General features: G+C 50.9%; 1 protein-coding gene across 2 annotated transcripts; it reads left to right on the forward strand.

Annotated features, from left to right (window-relative positions):
• Positions 1–1,236: 1,236 nt before the first annotated feature.
• On the forward strand, positions 1,237–23,711 carry Hps1 (HPS1 biogenesis of lysosomal organelles complex 3 subunit 1). Of its 2 annotated transcripts, none has more exons than XM_042689572.1 (20): positions 1,237–1,273; positions 2,606–2,695; positions 3,571–3,687; positions 7,936–8,073; positions 8,257–8,399; positions 9,088–9,196; positions 10,260–10,420; positions 10,706–10,814; positions 11,386–11,505; positions 11,599–11,659; positions 13,837–13,886; positions 15,422–15,589; positions 15,692–15,871; positions 16,977–17,038; positions 17,444–17,578; positions 17,674–17,739; positions 18,605–18,749; positions 20,855–20,968; positions 22,667–22,749; positions 23,166–23,711. In XM_042689572.1, the coding sequence occupies exons 3-20, from the start codon at positions 3,571–3,573 to the stop codon at positions 23,326–23,328; spliced, it is 2,124 nt and encodes a 707-aa protein (XP_042545506.1). In that variant the 5' UTR covers positions 1,237–1,273; positions 2,606–2,695; the 3' UTR covers positions 23,329–23,711. The 2 variants fall into 2 exon arrangements, with proteins under 2 accessions (XP_042545506.1, XP_042545507.1); XM_042689573.1 differs by lacking the exon at positions 1,237–1,273 and adding an exon at positions 1,310–1,329.
• Positions 23,712–26,017: the final 2,306 nt, after the last annotated feature.

Below are 26,017 nucleotides of genomic sequence, written 5' to 3' on the forward strand. Positions count from 1 at the left end.
AATGTGTAATTTTGGTGCAGACAAGTGATATCATTAAGTGGAAAAGATAAACCACATAGTGAAGAGGAAAAACATTGACAAGTAAATCATATATCTGATGAGAGTCCTTGAACATAAAGATATCTACAGCCTAGTAGTAATAATAATAATAATAAAATTTCTAAATGGATAAAGGATTTGAACAGCTATTGCACCCATTCTTATTGTGAACACACACACACACACACACACACACACACACAATGAATGATAAACAACATTATTCATTAAGGAAAGGCAAACCCAAAATTACAAGATACCATGCCATGCTCACCATGGATATATAGAGATAGAGATTTTTTTTTAATGGACAAAACAAATATGTCAGCTTATGAAGAGTGTGAGTGGACACAGTGGCAGAGGCGGATCCTGAGATGCCCGTGGCCATGCCCAGGGTGGGGCTGCCAGCTGCTCTAAGGGACGCGGAGGATGTCCAGAGAGGGCGAGGTAAACGGGGTGGTGGGGGTGAAGCGAGGCTCCCTTCCATAGTTCCACTCCCAGCTGGGGTGAAATACTTCATCCTTGGCCTCCGGATTTTCCCAAAGAACTCTTACTCGGCCCTCTCCCACCAAATTCCAGCATCTTCTTTTGCTGCAGGGCAGGGCGCACGAAGGCACCCAAGGGTAGCCTGGATGGAGATCTACTCCCTCCCCCCAAAGTCCACATCACCCACCCGCCCCGAGTAGCCCATACCAGTTCACAGGATGTTTAAGTGGCACCCCCCCATGTGATCCGTGTCAGGAAGTGCCACCCTTGGCCCGCTTGGGGGCAGAGGTCAGGCCAGGCTGGTCCTCTCTAGGAGGGGAGGGACTGCAGCACCCCCAAACCGGGGTAACTGGGGAAACCAGAAACGGACAAGGGCCGGGCCGAGGGGCCAGGAAGCCTGGGTTCGAACTCGAGGTTCGACCTTCAGCGACGGAGTTCTTCTTGGGGTGGGGACGGGCCTTGATTTCCGAGGTGCCGGATGGGGGCGGCCTCCGTGGCCCGCCGGGGAATCGCGGGGCGCCGCAGGTGCACCGGTCCTCCGAGGGCCTCGTAGGTCCCCGGGAGAAGGCTGCAATGCACCCGGAGACCTGCAGCCCCGCGGGCCCGGGGTGCTGGGGGCCGGAGTTGCAGCCCGCAGCCCGCCGCGCCAGGCGGGGGGCGGGGCTCGAACCCGCGGAGCGGGCTCGCGGTCACGTGCGCGGTCACGTGGTCCCACCCGGAAGCGCCCCGGCGCGGGAGCCGCGAGCTGGTACGTGGGTCCCGCGGCCGTGCGAGCGCCGCTCTGGTCACCCCCCTTTCCGCGGGGTACGGTCCTGCCGGGAAGGGGGGGCTCAGCCTCACCCCCTCCCCACGGGGGGGGGCGGTTGTCCTAAGCAGGAGGCCTTTCGTGGGTCGCCGTGCAGGTTTCGGGGGACGTGGATGTTTGGGGTGACACTGCTGTGGGGCTTGGGGGGCCTCGCCGACGCGTTCCCCCGATGGGCGAGGCTGCAAGGCCCGGGGGGGGGTCCCTTTGCCGGTGTGGGGGGGGGGACGGGGTCCAGGCCGTGAAAAGGGGGCGCTGGGGCTCCCCTGGGTCGGCCAGGCCTAGGGCTCCCCGTGCCCGCCAGTGCCCTCCTCGGAGGGGCCCCCTCCCACTGCAGGACCTCGGGGAGAACCCGGAAATGTCCCAGGGGGGTGGGCCCCAGCCTCTGGGGGGGGACAGGCTGAACTTCCGCCGTGCCCGAGGCCCGCTGGGCGTCCGGGAAGGAGGGCGGCCTGGCGGCCTCCCCGCCCGCCCGAGGCTGGGCCCAACCTGAGTCCAGCCGCGAGAGACCCCAGCCCCCTAAGAATCCCCGTTCCCTGTGCTTCCCTTCTCTTCTGCCTTTTGTTTTCAGTGTCAGGCTTCCTGTGAACCTTTAGATCGTCCCTGCCTTCTATCAAAGTCTGAATATTCCTGTTATTTGGAGAAGGGAAGCTGGAAATATGCATAATGATGCCCACACACACCTCTACAGCCCCCCCCAAAGGCGATTGCTAAGCTTAGGTAGCAATCTGGCTGGCTGCTTCCATGATTCTCCCTGAAACCCCTCAGGGAGGTAGAGCTGGCGTTGTTCCCTCCTCTCCCAGTGGAAGTTTGAGTCTGAGAAGTTTAAGTGACCTGGCAGAGCATTGGCTCTGCCAGGCTGGAAGCCTGTCCCCCAAAGCCTTGTCTCTTCATTGATTGTCATTCCTGGCATCCTCCCAGGAGACCTACCCCTTCTCTTCTCACTGGGACTGTGTGGCACCAGCCTGGGATGGGATGTGCTGTACAAGCTCCCCCTTAGTCACCCCTACAGCCTCCCCCGAGCCTGCTCCACCTTCTCTAAGCCATCTGCAGTGAAGTGAGCCCTTCAGAGGAAGTGGAGAAAAGGGGAACTAATGTATGTGGACTTTGCTGTGCACCGGAGGCCCTCTGGTCTGTGCCTGGTCTCCCTCATGGGGGTTGAAGGAAGACCTGCGACCTTTCACAACCTTCCCCCCTCCCCAAGCTTGTTGGGAACTAACTGGCAGCAGTGGGATCAGGGCCTCTGCTGGTCCTCACACTCACGCTCTCTGTCTAAAGCATTTGCAGATCTGAGGATGTTATGCGGCTGTTCCCTGAGCTGGTCACCGAGTCTCGCTCCCTGGAAGCTCTGCTGTGCTTCTTGCCAAGGTAGATGGTCCTCTCTGGGGCAGAGAGGGCAGTAGGGGGCATCCACTCTAGGGCTGTTAATGGCAGACAGGATAGGAGCCTGAGCCCTTCTAGGCCCTTCATACTCTGTCCTCCCACACCTCATCCCCAGCTATGCATTACCTTTGCCTAGGGTCTCCTTTATCCTTTCCATCACTCCCTTCCTCTCAACCACAACCTCTGTCCAAAGACTATTTCTCCCAATTTTGTCCCACTCACCTACAAGTCCTCCAGAGCTTCTCCCCTCCCATCTCTTCTGCACACCCTGTGCTCTGGCAGTCTCTCCCAGCTAGCAAGCCTGAGGAGTGGCGATGCTCTTCATTGCTTGATATGCTATTAGCCTCACCATGGTAGCCTCTAAACACTAAAGGACAATGGGTTCAAGTTTATAAGCCCACTGGAGCTTTGAGAAGAACACAGTGAGGACCACTGAGCAGGATTACTAGTGGATCCTGGAGAGTGAAGGGTCCAGGACCTTAAGATATTGTGAGCCTCCTGGGAAACTGGAGACTTCCCATGTGAAAGTTAGGGCCACGCCTCCTAACTTCCCCTTTTGCACTTGTATAGCCCAGTCATCTCGGTGAGGCACACTGAAGTCCATGGGAGGGGAGGAGGATTTGAAGCCCATGCATCTGTCACAAGCAGCTGTCTGGGAGCTGCCCCATTCACTGGAAGTACTAAAGTTGAACTTCCGTTAAGGTGCAGTGAAATAGCACCACGAAGATCCTTGTGGTGGTGCCTGGCATGCAGCAAGGGCTTGGTGGTTATGTGTTGGGGTGAGGGTCCTCTTCAGTACTCAGGCTGAGCTCATATGTGGAGGGGCTGGGAAGGCCCTTGACCTTGCTTCTCCTTGGCAGATGAAATGTGTCTTGGTGGCCACAGAGGGTGCAGAGGTCCTCTTCTATTGGACAGATGAGGAGTTTGAAGAGAGTCTCCGGCTGAAGTTTGGGCATACAGAGAATGAGGAAGAGGAGGTAAGTTGGGAGATGTCTGCCTCCATCCTGGATGAGCTGGAGGGCTTGGCAGAGCCTGTGCTCATCCAGTACCCTGCACATAGGATCTTTTCATGTTTGAGGTGCAGTGACTACCAACAAGGGTGCAAGAAGATAGAAGAAACATAGTGGTGGAAGAGACTAAAAGGAACTTAGAAAATCTGAGAAACTTGGGCCCTCTGCCTAAAAGCTTAGCATAAGCTTAATGCATTCAATTATTATTTTTAAATTCTTTAATGCTATTAGGGATTGAACTCAAGGCAGGCACTCTGCCACTTGAACTATGCCTCCAACACCCCCCTATTTTTTGTCGGTCTTGGGGCTTGAACTCTGGGCTGGGGTGCCATCCCTAAAGCTCTTTAGCTAAAGGTGAGTGCTCTTCCACTTGAGCCACAGCACCACTTCCGGTTTTCTGGTGGTTTATTGGAGATAAGGAGTCTCATGGACTTTCCTGCCTGGGCTGGTTTTGAACTGCAATCCTCAGATCTCAGCCTCCTGAGTAGCTAGGATTACAGGTGTGAGCCACCAACTTGTATTGATTAGTATTGAACTCGGGTCTCACTTTATGCCTGGGCTGGCCTAGGTTGTGATCCTCCTACTTAAGCTTCCCTGTGTCACTGGAGATGTCAGGTGCATGGCACCAGGCCTAGCCATTGTGCTCCCCCATAGCTGGGATAACAAGTGTGCACCAGCATGCCCAGTCATTGGTTGAAGGGGCGTCTCGAGAACTTTGTTTGCCCAGGTTGGCCTCAAACACCAATCCTTCTGTCTCTGACTCCCAAGTGCTGGGAGTAAAGATGTGTGTCACCATGCCTAACTTAGTTTTGAGTTTGGGATTATGGCTGTGATTCACGTTGAACTTTGAAGATGATGAACTTTGAGTATGGATCGAGGTTAATTTATTTTGTATATGAATATCAAGTTTGCTATTTTTAATATCACTCAAATGTACTCGGCATTTTTACTTATGTAATTTCCATTCTGCAGTTTAAAGGTGGAATTCATTTGAGTTTCTTTTTTTCCCACTAGGTTAATTTTGGGTTAAAGTTCTCTCTCTCTCTCTCTCTCTCTATATATATATATATATACACACACATACATATATACATATATATTTCATATGGAGAGTTGGGTGATTTGAAATAATAAATAGGACTAAGAACATTTTGGGGTTTTTTTTGTTGTTTGTTCTTAGGGGCAGCACAGACTGTCTGCCTCAATGCCCTTCCTGCTGTGTTGTGAGATTGTGCCTCTAACTTCCAGCTACCCAACCCATTTCTCTGTAGCAGCTTGACTCAGCATAGCCTACTGGCAACTCTTGTCAATCTTAGGAGAGAACAAGATTCCAGAGAGTATAGAAATTCCAGTGATTTTATATTTAAGTTAAAATGAAGCCTGTCTTGAAGGCTTTAAAAATTTTTTTAGCAGTCAATGTCTCTTTTTTGGCTGGTGGGGGTGTGGAGCAGGGGCAGGGGAGGGGGGGAAGGGGAGATGGGAAATGGTACCAGTACTGGAACTTGAACTCGGGACCTCTTACACTTGCTTAACTTTTTCACTCTTTAAGATTTGAGACACCTTCACTTCTGGCCTTTTGCTGGTCAGTTGGAGAAAAGAGTTTCTTAAGCTTTTCTGCCCAGCTAACTTTGAACTACCATCGTCACATCTCAGCCTCCTGTGTAGCCAGGATTACAGGCATGAGCAATCAGTACCCAGCAATGTCTCTAATTTATTTTTATTTTTATTTTTATTTTTTATTGTGAAAATACTGTACAGAGGGGTTACAATTACATGGACAAGATAATGAGTACATTTCTTATCAAGCATTGTAGCCTCCTCCTTTGTTTCCCCTTCCCATCCCTTCCCATCCTCCCCCCCCTGCCCCCCTACCCAATCCTCCCCACTACCCTCCTCCCCCCCCCCCGCACCAAAGTTTTAAAGTTCATTTTTCAAATGTCTATAATTTTTAAACAACCTTTTTGTGGCTTTTCAGTTCTATAACTACTGGCATGGGGGAAAAAAAGCACAAAAACCTACCCCAAAAAAATAAAAAATTCTAGAGTATAGCTGAAATGATAGACCCCTTACACAGCAAGCACATGACCTTGAGTTCAAGAGCCCAGTACCACCAAAAGAAGAAGGAGACAAAAGAAGGAAGGGGGAAAGAGGAAGGAGAAAGTAGGAGGAGGAAGGAAGAGAGGATGAAGAGGAGAAGGAGGAAGACAACTTGGCAGGCCTTTCTTCCTTATTATTAAAAGCCTGGATATATAGGATAAAAAGGAAAAAAGGGTTTAAAGTTTTATTTTTGAGTATGCCACACTCACTTTTTTCTGATCATGTAAATAACCTAAGTTACTTGTGGGAATTTGGAAAGAGAAATACTTTATAAGTGACCCCTAATTCCGCTACCCAAAGCTATTATTAATTTCTTAACATACTTGCTTTGGACTTCTTTTTTTACAGTTTTACTTCCTGGTGTTTTTTTTCCTCACTTCCCATTATGTCAAAATCATTCTTCCACTGTGTTAAACATTCTCAAAAGCATAATTCTTAATAGCATCATTATATTCAAGGAGGTGAATAAATATATCATTAGTTAACCATTTCCCTAATGCTGGGTGTATAGAGTGCTTCTTGCTAGCTATCACTTTGTTATAGGGAACATTATGCTTATACCTAAAAATAGAGAAAAAGTCGCAAAGCTATTCAAAGATATGGTAGCACTTTATAATTCCCACCAAAAGAAAATTCTCACTCTACCTGTAGAAAAAGCTGCTACTTTTTAAGATGAGTTGCTAGATCTAGATTTTTTTTAAGTGCCTTTTCTGTTTGCATGAATTGTGACAGTTCAAGGAAATTATAGGTGAGTAATTGTACAGTTATTGGGTTTTGCCTAAGAGGGTAGTCATTCAACAAACACTACCAGAGAACCTATTATGTGGGCCCCTGTGACAAATCAGAATGGTTTCTGTGCCCATGGAACTTCAGGACTAAACAGGGACAATGCACAGTAAACAGGAGGGTAAGCACGTGCCCTGAGTTCAGCTTGAAGATGTTGGATGGGCTGTGGGGGTTGGGGCATGACTAGAGGAGAGTAGCCCAAGTGTGGCTGGTAAAGGAGTCATCCGAGCTGGAGTGAGAATAACAGGATGGAACCACTGTGAGAGCTGGATACACCTCCAGTTTCCTGAGCACCAAGACCGTTAGCAAGCAGACATGTGCTGTCGTGCTCAGAATCGTAGTGCTGTGCGTTCCTGATGACTAGCACCTGGCTCTTTTTGAGGCAAGGGTTTACTCAGCTCCTTGTGGATTTCAACAGTCTGGGGTAAGGACTTGGCTTCCCCACTAGCCATCTGAATCTCCTGAAAGCAGTCAGAGAAGACCAGCTGTTCCCTTCTTTCTTTCCTCTCCGGCATTGAGTGTTGAGCCGCAGTTGTCTGTGGCTTCCTCCCATGTCTATTCACGGATTCTCAGCACATTCGTCCAGTTTCTTTTGTTTCTGCTTTACTTGTTTTGTTCCTTCTTTGAGAGTGTAGTGAGAATGGAGGCAGAAAAGCTTATCAAAGTAAATGCATGCTTGCTATGGAAAATAGAAGAAGTACAGAAACCAAAAAACAAAAATAGAGGAAAAAATCATCATTATAATTATTTAAACGGTGTCTTTAAAATTTTTTCAATACTTTATTCCACATACATTTGTTAAAAAATATTGTGTCAAGAGAATTTTCTGCATCATTGAAAGTAGGCATATAGATTTTATACATAGATGCTTCCATCATTTAGATGTGCTGTTATTTAACTGCCTTAACCATGTTGGAATTTGCATTTTTTCTAAGTATCTCTAACCATACATTATGCTGTAGTGAACGTCTTTATGCACACAGCTTTGTTTCCGTTTCTGATCATTTTTCTTAGGATAAATTCTCCTCAAAGAAGTCCATGCCAACAAACAGCATGGACCTTGGTCTACACGGCAGACTTCCTTAGAGCTGGTGGGTTCTTGATGGCAGGCCCCAGGCATTCCACGGTAGAAACGTGCCTAATTCTTCAACTTTGCCTTCCACATTCAGAGCCTGGACTACATAGTTACCCAGCATACCCCTTTCCCGTCTTCCTAGCAACTACCCAAGGTGTAGGGGCAGATTTCCCCTCCCAGGGAGGGTCCTGGGTCCTGTTAGTTCCGTAGCCAGAGTCTGGCACACTGAGCAGTGCTGCTTTCTCCCTGGCTTGCAGCTCCCTGCACTGGAGGACCAGCTGAGCACTCTCCTGGCACCCATCATCATCTCCTCCATGACAATGCTGGAGAAACTCTCAGACACATACACCTGCTTCTCCACGGAAAATGATGATCACTTGTATGTCCTTCACCTGGTGAGTGTGTGTGTAGCCCCACCCTGTTCCTCTTCCCCCTGCTCTCCAAGAAGGCCACACCCTTTCCCCTTATATCTCCTCAGAATCCCTGGGACCCTGGCCCTTCCTCATTTGTCTTCCAAGATCAGGGTGGGTGATGGGAGTCTCTCCAGGGCTGGCTAACACCTGTGGCCATGCCCATAGTTTGGAGAGTGCCTGTTCATCGCCATCAATGGGGACCACATGGAGAATGAGGCAGACCTTCGACGGAAACTGTGTGTGCTCAAGTACCTGTTCGAGGTGCACTTCGGGCTGGTTACTATGGACAGCCAGCTCATCCGAAAGGAGTGAGTCCTCTCAGCTGCCCCCCTCTGTCTTCTGCTGAGCAGCCTCTTGGAGGGATGTGTCCATCCTTTTTGAAACTGCCCCCACGGGTCCCTCAAGCCCACCTCTGGGCCTGCAGTAAAGAGCTCAGTGAATGAGAACAGTCTTCAGAGCACACCCAGAGGTGGGAAGGGCCCTGGGAAAGGGGGAAGAGCAAGGTTAGACCACTTGATCCTCCAAAGCTGCGATTTGAAATCCTGGGTCTTTTGAGTTTTGAAATGAGCAGACATTGTTTCACAAATCATTGTAGCCCCAGTGGTAATAATGCCAGCACCCAAGCTGCAGGCCGTGGATGCCCAGACACAGGGTTACTCTCAGTGTTTAAGGGGGCTGTATCTCTGCTCAAGAGATGCACAGATTGTTTTCAGGGATTTGTGAGGGACGTGAGAGGCACAGGAAACAGGCACCTTCCTGGCTCCCAGGGGGCTTCCGTATGTCTGTGTGTAAGAGATGAAGGAATGAAGTCATCTGCTCATGTGCCTGAGCCCTGGCACCCATGCCATACCACCCAGCAACCAGGGCACCACTGGAAACATGGCCTCTGTACTTCTAGTTAGGTGTCTGATACTGATCTGGGTGGGGCCCTTGGGGTTGGAGTTAGAGCTGGCTAGCTTTCTCACAGTCCCTCACTTTCCTGGGATCTGTCTCCAGACTGCGGCCCCCTGACCTAGAGCAACGTGTGCAGGTGTGGGCACGCTTCCAGAGCCTGCTGAGGACCTACAACCACCTGAGGGAGCGGGAGCAGAGCTTCGCGGTGGAGGTGACTATGGGGTGCGGGAGCAAACAGCAGGCCTGGATGTAGAAGGACACATTCTCTGCCCGCAACAGGAAATGCGCCACACATGGCTACTAAAAGTACAATAAAGCACCCTGGCTGCCAAATTTGTTTCCCTGTCAAAATCCATGATGGCACAAAGGATGAAGCAGTCAGCTCTTCCTGGGGGATCAGAAAAGACTTCTTGTACAAGAGGAATTGTTACAGAATGCAGTTCAGATGAAACCCAGACCTCTCCCCAAGCCCACCAGGTCCTGTCTGTTCTGTTACGGTCTCTTGTCCTCACTGTGCCTCGGTGATCTAGGCCTTCTTTCCATCTCAGGAATTCTCTACAGTGATCTCCATCCAATACGTTAGTCGTTAGCCACGTATGGGTTTTGAACACTTGAGAGTGTCTAGTCCCAATCCAGGTCTGCTGCGCATGGAATACACACAAAACTTGGGTGACCTGGCACCAAACAATATAGGAATATCCAATTAATGTTGCTCTTGTGTGATATATTGGTACTATAGTTGATAGGTTGGGTAAAACAAAATATAAAGCTCGATATCACCTGTTTCTTTTTTTTTTAACGACAAAGTTTTAAATCACTGATAGGACTTGCCTTCTGTTTCAGGCACACAGCACTGTTCCATACTGTCTCCACACCACAGGGCCTTTGCACCTCTTTCCTTGGCTTGCTGTGTTCTCCTTCTCTTTCTCTGGAAGGCTTTTCATCTCCTCAGGTATCAGTGTTAGTCACCTCCTCAAGGACACTTCTTTGGACACCCTCTCCTATTTCTCTCTAGACACATCCGTGTCTTTCCAGTTCAGCACACCTCACCGTTGACCCTGACTCTCAGTTGCTTTGTTTATTGCCTGTCTCATCCACTAGAGCCTGGGGGCCATTCTGGAAGTCTCAGGCAGATTGGAACCAGGTTAAGTCTCCCTACTCTCTAATACTTGGTGTCTAGTGTGAGCTCCAGATGGGCTGGGTGAGGGAGCCCCGGGCCTCGAAGCAGGACAGTAGAGGTGACATGGCTTCCTTCCTTGACCACCCCTGCCCAGGCTGTGGAGCGGCTGATTCATCCCCAGCTTTGTGAACTGTGCATAGAGGCACTGGAGCGACACGTCATCCAGGCTGTCAACTCCAAGCCTGCGCAGGGCGGCGAGGAGGCTCAGCACGCCTTCCTGCTAGTCCACACCAAGCTGCTGGCCTTCTACTCCAGGTGAGCCCAGGGCAGGTGTGGCGCCGTCTGACCCAGCCTCCTCCACGCCTCCGTCCAGCTCACGCCCCCATTACTGCTATGTGAGCCCTTCTCCACAGGTGTGGGAGAAGAGCACCTCCTTTTATGCTCTTTGTGGTCCTTTGAACCTCCCATTTGTAAATTTTTCCTTATTCTCAACCAAGTTGTATGTTCAAAAATCGACAGGTTAAATGTTACGTAAACCTTGCCTGTCTCCAGGACAGATTAAGTTACATGCTAACAAGCTGCCTGCCTGTGTCTCTGTAGCCATGGTGCCAGCACCCTGCGCCCTGCTGACCTTCTGGCCCTCATCCTCCTGGTGCAGGACCTCCACCCCAGCCCAAGCACAGTGGACGAAGAGGAGGACGGCACCCAGGTCTCAGAGCTGTAGGAGGCGGGCAGTCAGGGAAGTGGCTCTGAAACCTGCCTGGAGAGTGATGAATACCCTCCGAGTCATAGTTGGGGTGTTTTTCTTGTTACTTCAGATGGATGGAAAGTTCTGGAAGGCACAGATTCTGGGACATTAAAAAAAAAAAATTCAGATTTGTAGAGTTAGTCCTGGAAGCCAGCTGTGTGATCAGGGCCCAGGCCTGCTTGCTACTCTCTGAGTCCCCTGTCCCCAGGTGGTCGGTCTCTAGAGGGGCATTAGCAGGGATGAAGGAGATTGAACACAACAGTGCCAGGGTGTGGCAGCACTCGGCACCATGAGGTGCATGGACGTTCTGCTTATCATCAGTGGTAGTCTTCGCAGCTTGGATACTAGGATATTGGGTTTTCTAGAAGTTCAGTAGTAAAGTACCTAGAAATGAAGCACCCCTGGAAAGCCGGGGCTCCTCAGTCCCAGAGTTTCGCATTAGAAAGGCTTCTCTCTGAAGTGCTGGGAGGCAGGACACAGGCCCAGGCCGGTCAGACTTGCACTGATGAGCCTCTGCCCTGCCCCATCACAGCCTTTCCCACAGAGGAGGCCTCGGAGCAGCCAGAGCATCCCGGTGCAGCGGGCCTGGAGCGTGGACAGCACGAGCCCCACAGGCCCCTCCCACCCCACGGCAGAGAGTTCTGCAGAGACGGTATGGCCTGACCCATCCGGGAAAGAGAAGGGCCAGCACTCATCTTGCCCTTGACCCTGTGGTTGGAATCTGAGCTGCTCTCTTTCCATCCAGGACCCTGACATCCCCGAGGAATACTTCACACCAGCTCCTTCTCCCAGTGAACAGAGCTCAGGTAAGACGAGGGAAGAAGGATGGTTGCCATGTGGGGGCAGTCGGGGACTCTGTAGTAGTGCAGTTCACTGGGCCCAGGCCTTGTAAGGGCACCAGCTATTTATACTCAGATTCCTAGAGAGCAGGATGCTGGCTGAGGCCCTTCCCTGCCCTGCCACCTCCTGCTCGAATTCAGAGTGCCAAGACCACTCGAGCAATCCCCAGTGCTTTGCATGGCAAGTCAATTTGATTAAAAAGTATATCTACGTGTATATTCTCACCCTCAGCTTTCTTTTGTTATAACTAATAATTGAGTCATTAAATGAACTTAAGAAATAGTCATTTGATTTCAAGTCCATATGAAAATACATTCTTTGTAGCATATACCTGTTTTTCCAAAGTTATGTGGGTAAGCAGTATAAATACTCAAAATCATTGAGGTTGATTCTGTTCATGAGATTGCGACTCCATTGGACTGGGCCTTGAGTGGGGGGCAGAATTCTTCAGAATTTACCTTAAAAAGTTTCACAAATGATTTATTTTATTGTATTTATTTTTGTACGTTTTTTATTGTAAAAATGCTGTACAGAGGGGTTATAGTTACATGAGCAAGGTAATGAGTACGTTTCCTATTGAGCATCGTTACCTCCTCCTTTGTTTTTCCCCTACCATCCCTTCCCTCCCATCTCTACAACTCCCCCCCACCCCCACCATTGAAGTTGTAAAGTTCATTTTCAACATAGTATTTTGTACATCTCATTGTTACAATGGGTCAACCTGTATCCTTATTTAAGCATTTTGTTTTTTCCCTTCCCCTCCCCAAATTAGAGAAGTGTATATACAAGATGCAGGGCACCAACATCAAATACAGTGACAATAGGGGTTATTTGTCGGTCATGGGGCTTGAACTCTGGGCCTGGCTGCTTCCCTCAGCTCTTCAGCTCAAGACGAGCGCTCTATCATTTGAGCAACAGCGCCACTTCTAGTTTTCTAGTGGTTTTTCACGATAAGTGTCTCATGGACTTTCCTACACTGGCTGGCTTTAAACCATGATCCTTAGATCTCAGCCTCCTGAGTAGCTAGGATTATAGGCGTGAGCCACTGGCGCCCAGCTCCAAATGATTTTAAATGGCAGCCAAAGTTGCACACTCTGGATTAGATAGTCTTAACTTTCCGTGTATGGACAGGAGCCTCTAAAATTGTGCCTCTTTTTTGGGTGAGGGTCCAGAATCATTCTCAGAGCATCTGAGCTCCCTGCAAGGTAACCTCCCTCAGAGGTTCCTTCTGCCCGCCTCCCTCCTTCATCACCACCCCCCCGGCCCTTCTCTCAAGGTGTTTAGTTTTTCATTGCTATAGCTATAAATAATGTTCTAGTGCACACAGAACTCACAACTTACAAATGGCCTGAGTCGCACTCATCCATTTGTAAATCAGGTATATAAAACCTAGAAACTGAACCCACTGCATCCAGAAAAGCATGATTACAAATGAGGGTTATTTGCAAAGAAATATAAAAGAGAACAATATCATTGCAAACATGTAATATTCAAATCTATAATGGTAGGTGTGATAAGTCCAGGATGCCAAAGATAGATAACCAGAAATCTGATGGTAAAAAGAAGCAGAACTTTTAAAATACAATGTAGTGGGTTGCCATGCACTGGGGGCCCACACCTGTAAAAGGTGAAATAAAAAATGATGACTGGAAACCATTTCTCATCTTAGTAGGCTGAGATCTGAAGATCATAGTTCAAAGTCAGCCTAGGCAAGAAAGTTCGTGAGACTCTTATCTCCAATTAACTACACACACACACACACACACACACACACACACACAAAGAGGGGAGGGAAGGGAAAGGAGGGAGAGAGAGAGAGAGGGAGGGAGAGAGAGAGAGTGAGAGAGAGAGAGAAAGAGAGAGAGGGCACGCCACATGCATGCCCAGGAGCTCAGTTCCTAGCAGCTGGCTCTGCTCTGCAGGAAGCCTCTCTTTTCCTAGGTTGCCTCACCCTGGTCCTGGCCAGGTGCAGGAACACTTGGGCTGCCTGGCCTTTTGGGGGCTGCAGCCATAGTAAAATGCCTTTGTCCCTGCCTGGTGCATGGAGATGAGCCATGCTGGGCCGAGCTCCTAGGCCCCAGCTCCTCTAGCATGCTGCACACCCTCGCAATAGTGATGATAGATTCTCACCTGTGACCTGCAGGTAGTACTGTCTGGCTGGATGGCAACACCTCACCCATGGATGTATCTCAGGTGAGTCCCCTGGGTATGCCTGGTCACCCCTCATCTGAGATGCTGGGGGCTCTGTCAGACTTAACAGAGCCAGCCCTGCGGCTGTCCTGGCAGGGCTGCTCAGCCCAGGGGGGGCAGGGAGAGGAATGAGGTGACCCTCAGATGCTGGCCTCACTGTGACCAGTCCCCACCATACTTCTGTTCCTTGGGAATGAAAGTCCAGTCTAAGTTTTGGTAGAGCGCTTGCCTTGCATGCATGAGGCCCTGGGTTCGATTCCTCAGCACCACATAAGCAAAAAGAAAAAAGCCGGAAGTGGCGCTGTGGCTCAAGTGGTAGAGTGCTAGCCTTGAGCTGAAGAGCTGAGGGACAGCGTCCAGGCCCAGAGTTCAGGCCCCACGACCGGACCCAAAAAAAAAAAATCTAAATATAAACATTCATTACAGAAAAATGAAACATAACAAAAGCCAAGTATAGAAAAGGGAATAAAAATCACCCCCCAGGGGCTCCAGGCCTTTGTAACAACTGGCTGCCTGCAGCCTGCTAACTGTATAATAAAGACTCCAATATTCTATATTTCAAAAAAAAAATCACCCCCAGACCCATCCCCAGAATAGGGTTACCATTTTAGGGTGTTTCCTTCTAGTCTTATTCCTATGTTTTTACATAAACTTGCTGTATATATGTGTAAATGTGTTGGTTCCTTGGATCGCATTTAGAGCCTGCTGTCTTCATTCTACTTTTTGACTTAATGCACTCTGCGGCATTGTGGGTTTTACGGATTGTTGGTGAGTCCGGCCCTTGCATATGCTGCTGTTTACTTAGCAGAGCCCCAGAACAAGCAAGCTGTGCCTTGTTTCCAGTCTTGTGCTGTGTTACATACACTGGCGTGACATCCTTATCAAGAAATGTTTGTACGCATCTCAATGATTCTCTTAATTCTCTGGTTTTTCCCATTAAGGACTTCTGTACTCGGAACCCCTGCCTAAGGCTGGAGTCTTTCTTGGCTACTGAGTCACTTTTTTGTCCGTGTCCTCGGGTTGGAAGGCTGACAGGACAGGCCCAAGTGTGGGTCACACAAGGAAGATATTAAATGTTGACTGCCCTCCTCTTAACTGAAGGCAGAGCAGAAGCCCTTCCAAGACTCTTCTCTTGTGTCTGTCTTCCTGCCTTCTGGATTCCTCCTTGACCACCCAGCCCACGCCCATGCCCCTTCCCACCTCCCTGCATGGCATCCAGCCCTGATTCTGGGTAGGAAAACCCAGTAGAAGCTGACAGACAGACAGAAGACAGTGGCTGCTAGGGCAGTGCCAATAGATAGAGACCTAAGAACCTGGATTTCTTGGAGCTAAACATTTCTGTTTCTTATAGTTCATAAGTAACAAGGGAACCAAGACAGCCATGGGTAGATCTAAGCTGATGGGGAGACCAAATTCCTCTTCCCTCCTTACTTCCCTTCCTTGTTCTCACTCTTCTTCCTTCCTTCCCTCCCTTCCTCCCTCCCTTCCTCCTGCCCTCCCTCCCACCCTCCCTCCTCATAGCTCTTCTCCTTCCGCAGATAGCTGAAGAATCCCCCCAGGCCCTGGTTCCTCACTCCCCAGCACCTTCCAGCCATAGGAGAATCTTCTTGGATGCCAACATAAAGGAGAACTATTGCCCCTTGGTGCCCCACACCATGTACTGCCTTCCTCTGTGGCCAGGCATTAACATGGTGCTTCTGACCAAGGTACAGACACCCCCCCACCCCTGCACTGCCCTGGGGACCTTAGGGCCTACACGTCTTCTCATTGGCTGCCCGTTCCACCCGGGCCTTTGCTCTTTCCTGTAGAGTCCCAGCACTCCACTTGCTCTGGTCCTGTACCAGCTGCTAGATGGCTTCTCTTTGCTGGAGAAGAAGCTGAAGGAGGGCCAGGAGGCCAGGAGTGCCCTCCGCTCCCAGCCCCTTGTGGGAGACCTACGCCAGAGGATGGACAAGTTTGTCAAGAATCGAGGGGGACAGGAGATTCAGGTAGGCCCTGGATCCCATCTGTGCCGAGTCTGAGGAGAAGAGGCAGGGCTGGGGTGGCAGGGCTGCCATCTATTCCTGCTCCCCCTCAGTTCTCTGATCTTTGCTTTCCCCATTAGGAAACAATCACAAAAACCAAATCCCTTCACTGTATGTTTTCAGGACCTTTTTATGTAAGTTCTAACAGGAATTAGAATCCACATGTTTCAAATGAGGAAACTGGGGTTTCGATAACGTCCTGGCATAGCCAAGACCAGCCACCCCATGAATGGTAGAACCGGAGTCTGGATGCAATGACTTAAAAAAAGAGAGGAGTGACTTGCCCATCACAGGGCATTCCCCCTGCAGGGTGGCTGATCACCTGGGCACAGAGTTAGCACACACACACACACACACACACACACAAAGTGCAGAACACAGTTACACACACACACACACACACACACACACACACACAGTGCAGAACACAGTTCACTCCTGAACTGTGGAGCACAACCATGGGGACAGTACATGAATAGCAGTGATCAGGTGATCTCTGTGCCCCAGCACCACCTAGCTCAGAGCTGGGGAGGCTCAGGAGAAAGGGTCGCTGGGAGCTGCTCTGCAGCTGGTTGGGCCTGGGGCTGTTGGAGAAGCCGGGATTCATCCCTGGCTGGAATGTATGTTGATGTGAAAAGATCAGAAGGATTGGAGGAGGGAAGAGTAAGATGCTGATGCGTTTTGGCAGTCAGCAAGCAGAGCAGCATCTCACAATGCCTCAGGCATCACAGCGGTGCTCCCGTTAGAATGCCAAGTCTCACCCTTCAAGGAGAGCCACCCAGTCTCCTGCAAGGCCACCCCCACTGCCATCCCCAGGAGGGACTCTCCTGGTCACTCTGGTGGCATTAGTGTATGGATGTGCACCCACAGAGGCTGGGAGCCCCACACTAAGCTCACAGAAATGTTTATATGTGCGGGGAAGGGAAAGGCTGTTGAAGCCAGCTATGGCTGCACAGGGCAGGTGTGTCTGGAATCTGCTGCCTTCCCAAGACCCCGCCTGGGAAGTCTCCCCTGGACCTCACTGCAGAATGCAGTCTGGAAACTGACCTGCCGTCCATCCTCTTTGCAGAACACCTGGCTGGAGTTTAAGACCAAGGCCTTCTCCAAAAGTGAACCGGGATCATCCTGGGAGTAAGTGGTGGGCCCTTAGGGATGGGGAGTCACTTAGACCAGATCCCTCCAGGCCCAGGGAAGAGAAGGCACAGGAAGAAGCAAATGCGTGGGGATTGCACTGACAGGCAGCTCCTGGGAGGCTGGAAGTGGAGCCTCAGAGGCCAAGGACCCAACCCCAGAGATCCAAAGGCCTATGTTCAACCATAGCTGTAGAACCGGATGACACTTCCAGCATACACATTTCCATATAAATTAGCAAACTGACAGACAAGATGTCATGAGATATGGAGTACCACAGGGTAAAAAAGTACGAGGCAGCTGCCTGCTGGCCTGTGAGGAGGTGTATTGTATTTGATCAGCAAGGCCACACGAGCCACGTGCTCTGCCATGCCTGAGGCAAAACTCTCATCTCCCCATGCCCAGGCTGCTCCAGGTATGTGGGAAGCTAAAGCGGCAGCTCTGTGCATTCTACCGTCTCAGCTTCCTGGCCACGGCCCCCAGCAGGGGAGGCCCATACCTGTCCCCGCACCTGCAGGACCAGCTCCAGAGGATCATGCGGTGAGTGCACGCATGCACCCCGGGCTGACGGAGGGGATGTTGGTTGGCACAGGGTGCACTCACAGCAGCCCCTGTACCCCGGCCTCCCTTGGCAGGGAGAGGCTGCTGGACTGGAAGGACTTCCTGTTGGTGAAGAGCAGAAGGAACATCACCATGGTGTCATATCCTAGTGTGCCTAGCCCAGACAGCGCAAGAAAGCCTCCGAGCTCCAGGAACACAGTTCCTGGCGAAAGGTCACCGTGTATTCTATCATCCTTACTAAAAGAATCCTGAAGAACAATGGAGTAAGTCTGTCCAGTAAGACCACCCCACCAGTAAGACCACCCCAGGGATGGAATTTTAGCAGTCCCTACTGTCCCAATGTTAACGCAGAAGCTTACACATCCTTTGTGGCAGTGATGTCTGCCAGAACCCACTTCCTGTGGTCTGGTTTTTTAAAGAGTTCTACGTCAGCCTCCTCACATCCTCTTAGTACACAACGGCAGGTAAAGGCTCTGAGAAGGCCTGCCATAAATGTATTTCCCTGTGTAGAGAACCATTTCCAAGATTTGTTTGGCCCTTAGGCTTTGGAACACTAGTTTTATTGACTAGTGATTTTCCACACACACACCAGGAAACGTCAATGAAGTCTTCCTATGTTTAAACCTCCTAAGTTTCAGGTCTCAGTCTCCTGAGACTGAGGTGGGTGAGAAGGAGGCCAGAGGGTCTCTCACTCACCAGCCACTGCCCTTCAGTGGGCATTCCCCATTCATGTGGCAGCCTTCCCACCTCTCCCATGAACAGCAGTGACGGACGACGTACAAGAGCAAGTGAGGGCAGGGACCCTCTCGTGTGTGTATCCAAGTTCATCCTCCAAACGGGCCCAGAGGTGTCTGTGGTAGATGTACAGATGTTTAAAGACCCAAAGAGCTCCTTAAGGATGGGATACATCCCAGAATTCTAGAGCGTGGCTGGAGTGAGAGGCCGTGAGAAGGAGCAGCCCTTCCCAGTACCTGGCGCTGTAAGCCCCTTAACTCGAGCCCTCACCTACCTGGAGGACTTCCCAGGCCTGGTGCATTTCATCTACGTGGACCGCACAACTGGGCAGATGGTGGCTCCGTCCCTCAGCAGCAGTGAGAAGACTTCATCAGAGTTGGGCAAGGGACCACTGGCTGCCTTCGTCAAGGACAAGGTAATCTCTCCTCTGGCCCTAGGTACCCTCCACTGACTGCCTTACTAATCCCCACCCAAGAAAAGTAGGACTCTGAGCTCTATGAGGCTCTGACTCCTCCCTGGGCCTCACCATACTGGTCTCAACAGCATCTACACCATTACACCATCACAAGGGCCTAAGGAACAGGGCCTTGGCTTCCAGACCTGAGGGACCCAGGGCTGGGAGACGGGGCGGTGGGAGGGGATGGGGGAAACAGCCCTCTTCTGTGACAGCATTCACAGGGCAGAGGAGGACATAGCCAGTGCCTGGGATAAATGAGTGCTCAACAAGGGAAAGACCTGTGGGGCCAATCAATTTGGGCTTCAGAATTGTAATTTTTTTTTCATTTCTATTTCTTGCCATGCTTGGGGAGGAAAGTCAGGGTGTTGCACATGCCAGATAAGTGCTGTGCCACAAGCTACATACTCGCCCCAACGAAATTTAAACTAATGAATTTCAACTAAGAAAGCACTTTCTAGTTCTTTTATTCCCGTAATCTAACTGATGCTTATTCATGACAAATCTATACTTTTGGGGAGCAGGGGCAGGAGGGGGAGAAGGATACACCTCTGGCACTTTCTAATCATCTAGAACTTTTTTTTTTTGGTCTAGCTAAAGTTATCCTAAGGGACAAAATGAGCTGGGTGTTCCAGCTCCACTGTCACTAGCTGTGTGGCCTTAGACTTGGGCTAAGTGTCCATTTCTTCTTCCATAAAGGGAGGTCATAGCACTGTTTACCTCATAGGGTTATTGTAAAGAGTACGTGAGCTGGAAGGTATGAATGGCTCGCTCCTTCACACACAGCGGGTAGCACAGAATGCAGGTAGAGCGCATAGTGCAATCCTCCTCTCCGCATCTTCCTCCCGGGCATGTCTGTGGACAGCTGGGGCTCTGGCATGCTGTTCTTCATTGTTTTCTATGCAGCTGGCTGCAGTTGACCTCACTCTGTATTTGCATGCGTGGGGAGGGGTGCATGCACTCATGCTTGCCACCTTACATTTCCCGTGGTAAAATGGATGGATTTGCCATCTCATCAACTGATGGGTGACGCGCAGCGATGCATTACCCCTGTGCTATTCTTCATACGCGTGATTTTTAACAGCTCCATAATAGTCCATCATGTGAATGCAGCATCATTCACATAACCATTTCCCGCTATTTGAACTTTCAGATTGTCTCCGGGCATTCACTGTTATAAACAGTTTCTCAGTTCACACATTTGGTGCATACATCTGAGTCCTGATCGCTGATGCTTTCCTCGATATAGATTCCCAGAAATGGAAGTACTGAGTCCAATGGGAGGAATGTTATTAAGGTTATTGATGAGTGTTGTCAAGTTGCTTTCCTGGAAAGTGCAGCCGGCCCATGTATCTCTTTGCAGACTTAATTTGGTACTCCATTGTAATCGGCTATGGAGTAAATCTTGCCCCCCTTCTACTATGGCTTTTAGTAAGAGAACTCACACTCCTGGGGCCTTTCCCAGCCCCAGGAGGGAGTGGGAAAGCCACGAGGACCGGCCACCTTTCCTTAGGCATCTCTCAGGCAGCTGGTGACAGCCTGTGCTTAGGTAGAAGAACATGCCCAGAACAGGACAACCTGAGAAAGGCAGGTGGTCGCCCGGGTTCACGGTTGCCAGACGCCTCGTGATGAGCTCGTGTTTGGACTTGCACACTGGAACAGACGATTTGCCAGGTTCAGGGTGCCAGGTCCTCAGGTAGAATTGTGTTGTCACCTCCCAGACCTGAATGAGTGGGGGCCCTAGAGAGGAGGGACCTGCCTGGGTGTCCAGGTGGCCACACCTTGGTCAGGAGTCTGGCAATAGCTATTTTCCAGTCTGAACGAGTACTTTACTAATTTATAGCGTGTATGTAGTTATGTAATGCATTCTTACTTGTGTTTTATTTCTCACTCATCCATCTACCTGCTAATAGTTTGCTTCTGGGGCCTTGCTCTGAGCCTGGGCAGTGGCCTAATCTAAGGAGAAAGGCCCTGGCCTCTGGGAGCTCCAAAACCCAGTGCTTTGCTTCCTTCTTCCCACAGCCGAGAAAGGCCCCGTGGCAAGGTTTCCCCTCTCCTCTTCCCAGGTCTGGGCTCTAGTCCGGATGGCACGCAGGTACCTGCAGAAGGGCTGTACCACCCTGCTCTTCCAGGATGGGGACTTCCGCTGCTCCTACTTCCTGTGGTTTGAGAATGACACGGTGGGTGTGCCATGACCAGGACAGGATTGTCCTGAGCGCCTTCCACTCCTGTAACCTTGACCTTGGATTTTTTTTTGTCGTCCTATGCTGTGTTCAGTCTGTCTATCATCTCTTCTTGTCCTAGTAAGCTCAGTACTGGAACCCAGAACCACGGTCATGTTTTCATACCACCAGAAACTTTGCTCTATAATCCTTCCACCCCCTGCCTAACTCATTGCTGTTCACACAGGGTCCAGGTAGATAGAAAAGGGCAGGCATGTGGCCTGCTCTGGGATGGGCCCTCAGGTGGTCTTCATCTGCAGCATCATTACCCACCTGGACAAAGCGGTTCACACAGTCATTCATGCTGTCTGTCTGGGCAGAAGAACCAAGGTCCAAAGCAGTTAACCAGCCTGCCCTACACAGGGCAGCTGCCAGGAGGACTCCTGTCTCTTGCCCTTTGGCCCATTCTCTCTCTCTCCCTCTCTCTCTCTCTCCCCCTCTCTCACTCCCCCCCCCCCCCCCCCCCCGTCTCTCCCGTAACTGCCATGTAGCCCAGGTCAGGGGAATACACTGTCTGTGGTGTGTGCTTCTCCTCCCCCGCCAGCTTTCCTCCAACCACCCCCACACATACCTCTCCTTGCTTTACCTCTCCCTCTGTGTATCCTAATGATGTCCTAATAATCTAAGGAGCATTTCCTGCAGCCCCTTCCTCCCTTGTTCTCCTGCTCCTGGCCCCTCCCCAAGTCCTGCCCTGGTCTCTGCTCAGAGAGGCCAACAACCCACCGCTTCCATAGTGCAGTATGCTTGGTGGGCCTGTCACTGCAGTGACCTCATTCGTCACTCATAGCTCTCTGCAGTGGTTGGGGGTGGGTTTTGCTGACCACATTTTGCAGGTGGAATTGCTATGGTCAGACACCAGGGCTCAGGCCACGGAGATTTCACATGAGGGGCCAGAACCTAGGCCCAGCGCTACTGACCTGCAGGCTCTCGTCTTCGCTCTGTGCCTTCAGAAATGCTGGAAATTGCTTTGAACTTTACCTGAGCATCTAGGGAGAGCCAAGGATTCGTGTGCTTGGATGACTCCAGGCAGCAGGGCTGGAGACCTGGATGTGAGCTGACCACAGCACGTGGCCCGTGTGAATGTGGATGTAGATGGTCGCTTCTCCCCGCGCCCCCCCCCCCCGTCTGCCTCCCTCCTGTGGAGCTGGCCTCAGGGTTCCAGCTGGGCAATGGGCAAGAGCATCAGCTCTGTGCCTGGTGCCCTACACATCCAGTGGGTCTTAATTCTAACACCACCCCCCACCCACCATCCCCTACCCCATCCATCAATTCCCGTCTCTTCCAAAGCATCGGCCTGGGCCCTCTGGGAATGCTGTCCTGCCTAAGACTCTCCTTGATGCCCCATTCCACCCCATGCTACCCTTCCTCTGCCCACCCGAGCTCCTCAGCAGCCCAGGCACACTTGGTAGTGGCAGTGAGTGCCCCTGTGGGTCTAGTGCACACTCACACCTCACAGATGCTCATCAGAGAGAATGTTCTCACCCATATTCATAAGGTGATAGTTGTTCCTACTTCCCAGATGGTGAAGCAAGGTAAAAAGAGGTGCGTGCACTTTCCCTGCCACTGAGCACCTAGTAGGACCACTTGTGCATCTCCCTTAAGCCCCATTGCCTTCCTGTTCTCAACTCTCCTCCTTGCCTCCCCCCCGCCCCCCAGGGCCACAGACTGCAGATGATTGAAGTGCCTGTCCTCTCGGATGACTCCGTTCCCATCGGCGTGCTGGGAGGTGACTACTACAGGTGATGCCAAGTCAGCCCCGGAGCCCCATGCACCCCAGATATCAGTGGCAAGGGCTTCTGTCTTTATGGGGAGGTTCCCTGAGAAGCTCGAAACCTGGGTAGGAACCCCTCCTGGCTACAAGCCCCTCACAGGCCAGCCCTGTGCTCCATGGGGGTCAAAGCACCAGTCCTGCTGTTGGTACACCCTGGGCAGCATGGGAATTGCTGTCTGCTGGGCCAGAACCAGCATCTCTTAGCTAGAGCACCACTGTGTGAGGATTCAGAGCCCGGAGCGAGGAGCTGTGGTCCACCAGGCACAGGAGACATCGCTGCAGCCCTGAGGGTCGTGGGAGGCCCGCTGTGTGGGCCTTTAGAGGCCCCTCCCCTTAGAGAAGCACCGTGACCTTGCCTCTGAGTCCTGTCTCCTGTCTTCCCAGGAAGCTCCTGCGCTACTACAGCAAGAGCCGCCCCGCTGAAGCCGTCAGGTGCTACGAGCTGCTGGCCCTGCACCTGTCCGTCATTCCCACCGAACTGCTGGTGCAGCAGGCCGGCCAGCTAGCCCGGCGCCTGGGGGAGGCCTCCCGTGCACCCCCGCCCTAGGCCAGGCACCTCCAGCTACCCCGCTTGCAAATGTCTCCTCCTGTCTCTAGTGGCCTCCTGAGGATGTACCAAGGGCCTGGGGCAGCCCCAGGGTTTCTGAGTACACCTGGACCCCGTGTACATAGGGTAACAAGCCCCTATAGCCTTCCCCTTGGAGACAGTGGGAGCCTGTGGGATTCCACTGGTCTTAAAACAGCAGCAGCTGCAAGGGCACAGATGGCAGAGGCTTCTCTGCCTCTCTTCACCCCCAGGAGATGGGAGGAAGCCCCAGTGCTCCGGCTGTCTGAAGACACTCTCTTCCTGCTGTTCAGAGTAGAAGCTATTTCCTTCCTGACATGAAAGGTGCTCACTAGCTGGTTTGCATTCCAGCACTGCCATTCCCTTCTGCAGCTCTGGGCATTTCTCACTGTCCATATATATATATATATTTTTTTTTTTTTGGTCGGTCATGGAGCTTGAACTCTGGGCCTGGGCGCTGTCCCTCAGCTCTTCAGCTCAAGGCTAACACTCTTATCACTTGAGCCACAGCGCCACTTCCAGTTTCCTGGTGGTTTATTGGAGATAAGCATCTCACAGACTTTCCTGCTCGGGCTGACTTCGAACTGCAATCCTCAGATCTCAGACTCCTGAGTAGCTAGGATTACAGGTGTGAGCTACCGGCGCCCAGCTTCACTGTCCATATTTAAGCTGATTACACCTACCTCTCAGAGTGGTCAGGATTCCCAAACACATAGTAGGTGCTCAATAAATACTGGTTATGATCATCACCCAAGCCCTGGACCCTGTTGGCATTGAGAGGATCTCCCTAGGTCCAGCTTCCTTCCTGGGCAGCCTGCTCACTTCTGTCTTAGAGCTGTGACTTCTGAGCTCCCTTCCCTGGCTCAGAGATCCAGTTATTTTGTCAGGATAGAGCTTGGGTTGTAATGTATTTAAAAGCTTGGCAGGGACTAGGAAGGTGGCTCAGTGGTAGAGTGCTTGCCTTGCATGCATGAGGCCCTGGGTTCGATTCCTCAGCACCACATAAACAGAAAAAGCCAGAAGTGGTGCCGTGGCTCAAGTGGTAGAGTGGTAGCCTTGAACTGAAGAACTAAGGTATAGCGCCCAGAGTTCTGGCCCTACAATGGACACACACACACACACACACAAAGCTTGGCAGGCATCCAGTGTGCCTTGGATTAAGACCACTTCCAAGGGGTGCAGATCCTACCCCAATATAGACCCAAGGACAAAAGACTACCAGACTGCCCAAACACAGTCTGCTTCTCTTGGGCCAAGCCACAGTGCTGAGGTAGAGGGAACAGCAACATGAGAATGCACATCCACCACAGAAATGAGGGTCTGTTCCATGCAGCATGCGTGTGGGAGCCGGGCTGGCTGTGTCTGTCTTGGGCTGGAACTCATTTGAAGAAGACTGGCCTTCCTGCACAAGGGCCAGCTGTGCAGAAAGCAGGTGCTGAGGGCACAGGTGGTAGCAGAATCCGCCTCTGGAGACGACCAGCTCTGAATTCCTCCTCTGTGGCCCTGTGCTTGTGAGGCCAGGCAATCTGCCACGTAAGAGACCCACGTCCCCCACCCCCCACAGCCCTGATTTGCTTTAGTTACTTTTGATAGGGTCTTGCATTTTCACCCAAGCAGGCCTCAGACCTCCATCCTCCTACCTGTGCCTCCTGTGCCACCATGCCCAGCTCATCGATTGAGATGGAGTCTTGCTAATAACTTTTTCTCCAAACAGGCCTTGAACCTCTATCTTTCCTAACTCAACTCTTTAAGTAACTGGCAGTGGATGTACCAGAAAACTCGACCCAATATCATGATTTTATGGGTGGAAAAGAAAAATACCAGGTGTGGAAGATAGAGAACAAGGGAACGAGCACCTAGCCCATCAGCCTACCACTGTTTAAGACACTCACTTTTAAAAAAAAGTTTTTTCCCTTAATTCTTAGTGGCTGCATGGTGGGAATGTCTAGTTAACAGTTCTCTGACACTTCTATCTAATCATCCCTAGTTATCTGGGATCCAGGACCCTGGATACATCCCCAAATCTTGAATAAGTCCCTTAAATAAAGGTATAGCATTTGCTTGTAACCTGCATGCACCCTGTCCTGTACATCAAAGCATCTGTAAGTTACTTATATTACCTAATAGGTACATACCACATAAACAGCTAGCATACTGCATTGCTTAGGGATCAACGACAAGAAAGAAGTCTGCTTGTGTTGAGTGCAGATTTGAATATTTTTAACAGTTTCGATGGGCAGTTGATGGAGTTCTTGAAGCCTGAGGGCTGTGACAGATGACAACACTGGGTTGAATAACCTGAATCAGATTGGAGCAGAGACATTCACTGGGGGGGCCTTGCCTAGATGACCAACCATATTGAGAGTAGAGGGATCCTCCTCCCTCAGAACCATTGGCTCTGCATTTGTTTGCATTTTTTAGCAGCAGGCTCCTGTGATACTAGCAGGGCCTGGGCCAGGGCCATGTGAGAACAGCTTTAGGGGAGTGAGCAGTAGCACAGGGGCTTTGCCTGGAAAGGTATGACAGTAAGGAAACTAAGGTTGAGGTGACTTAGTCACCTTTGAAGATAATTGGAAAGTAGGAAAGGTACAGAAGAAATGGATAAACCCTCAGAATGAGAGACCAGGAACTTGTGCCCAGCCAGGCAAACATTCTCTGGGAAGAGAACATG

The sequence above is a fragment of the Dipodomys spectabilis genome, unplaced genomic scaffold, assembly GCF_019054845.1.
Source record: "Dipodomys spectabilis isolate Male_0828 unplaced genomic scaffold, ASM1905484v1 ptg000125l, whole genome shotgun sequence".
Classification (NCBI taxonomy): Eukaryota; Metazoa; Chordata; class Mammalia; order Rodentia; family Heteromyidae; genus Dipodomys; species Dipodomys spectabilis.

Excerpts from the sequence above, each read along its gene's own strand:
- Hps1 (XM_042689572.1), top strand. The coding sequence starts at position 3,571 with ATGAAATGTGTCTTGGTGGCCACAGAGGGTGCAGAGGTCCTCTTCTAT. Across the intron at positions 20,969-22,666 it reads TGTGGTTTGAGAATGACACG|GGCCACAGACTGCAGATGAT; the intron begins GTGGGTGTGCCA and ends CCCGCCCCCCAG. Across the intron at positions 22,750-23,165 it reads CTGGGAGGTGACTACTACAG|GAAGCTCCTGCGCTACTACA; the intron begins GTGATGCCAAGT and ends CTGTCTTCCCAG.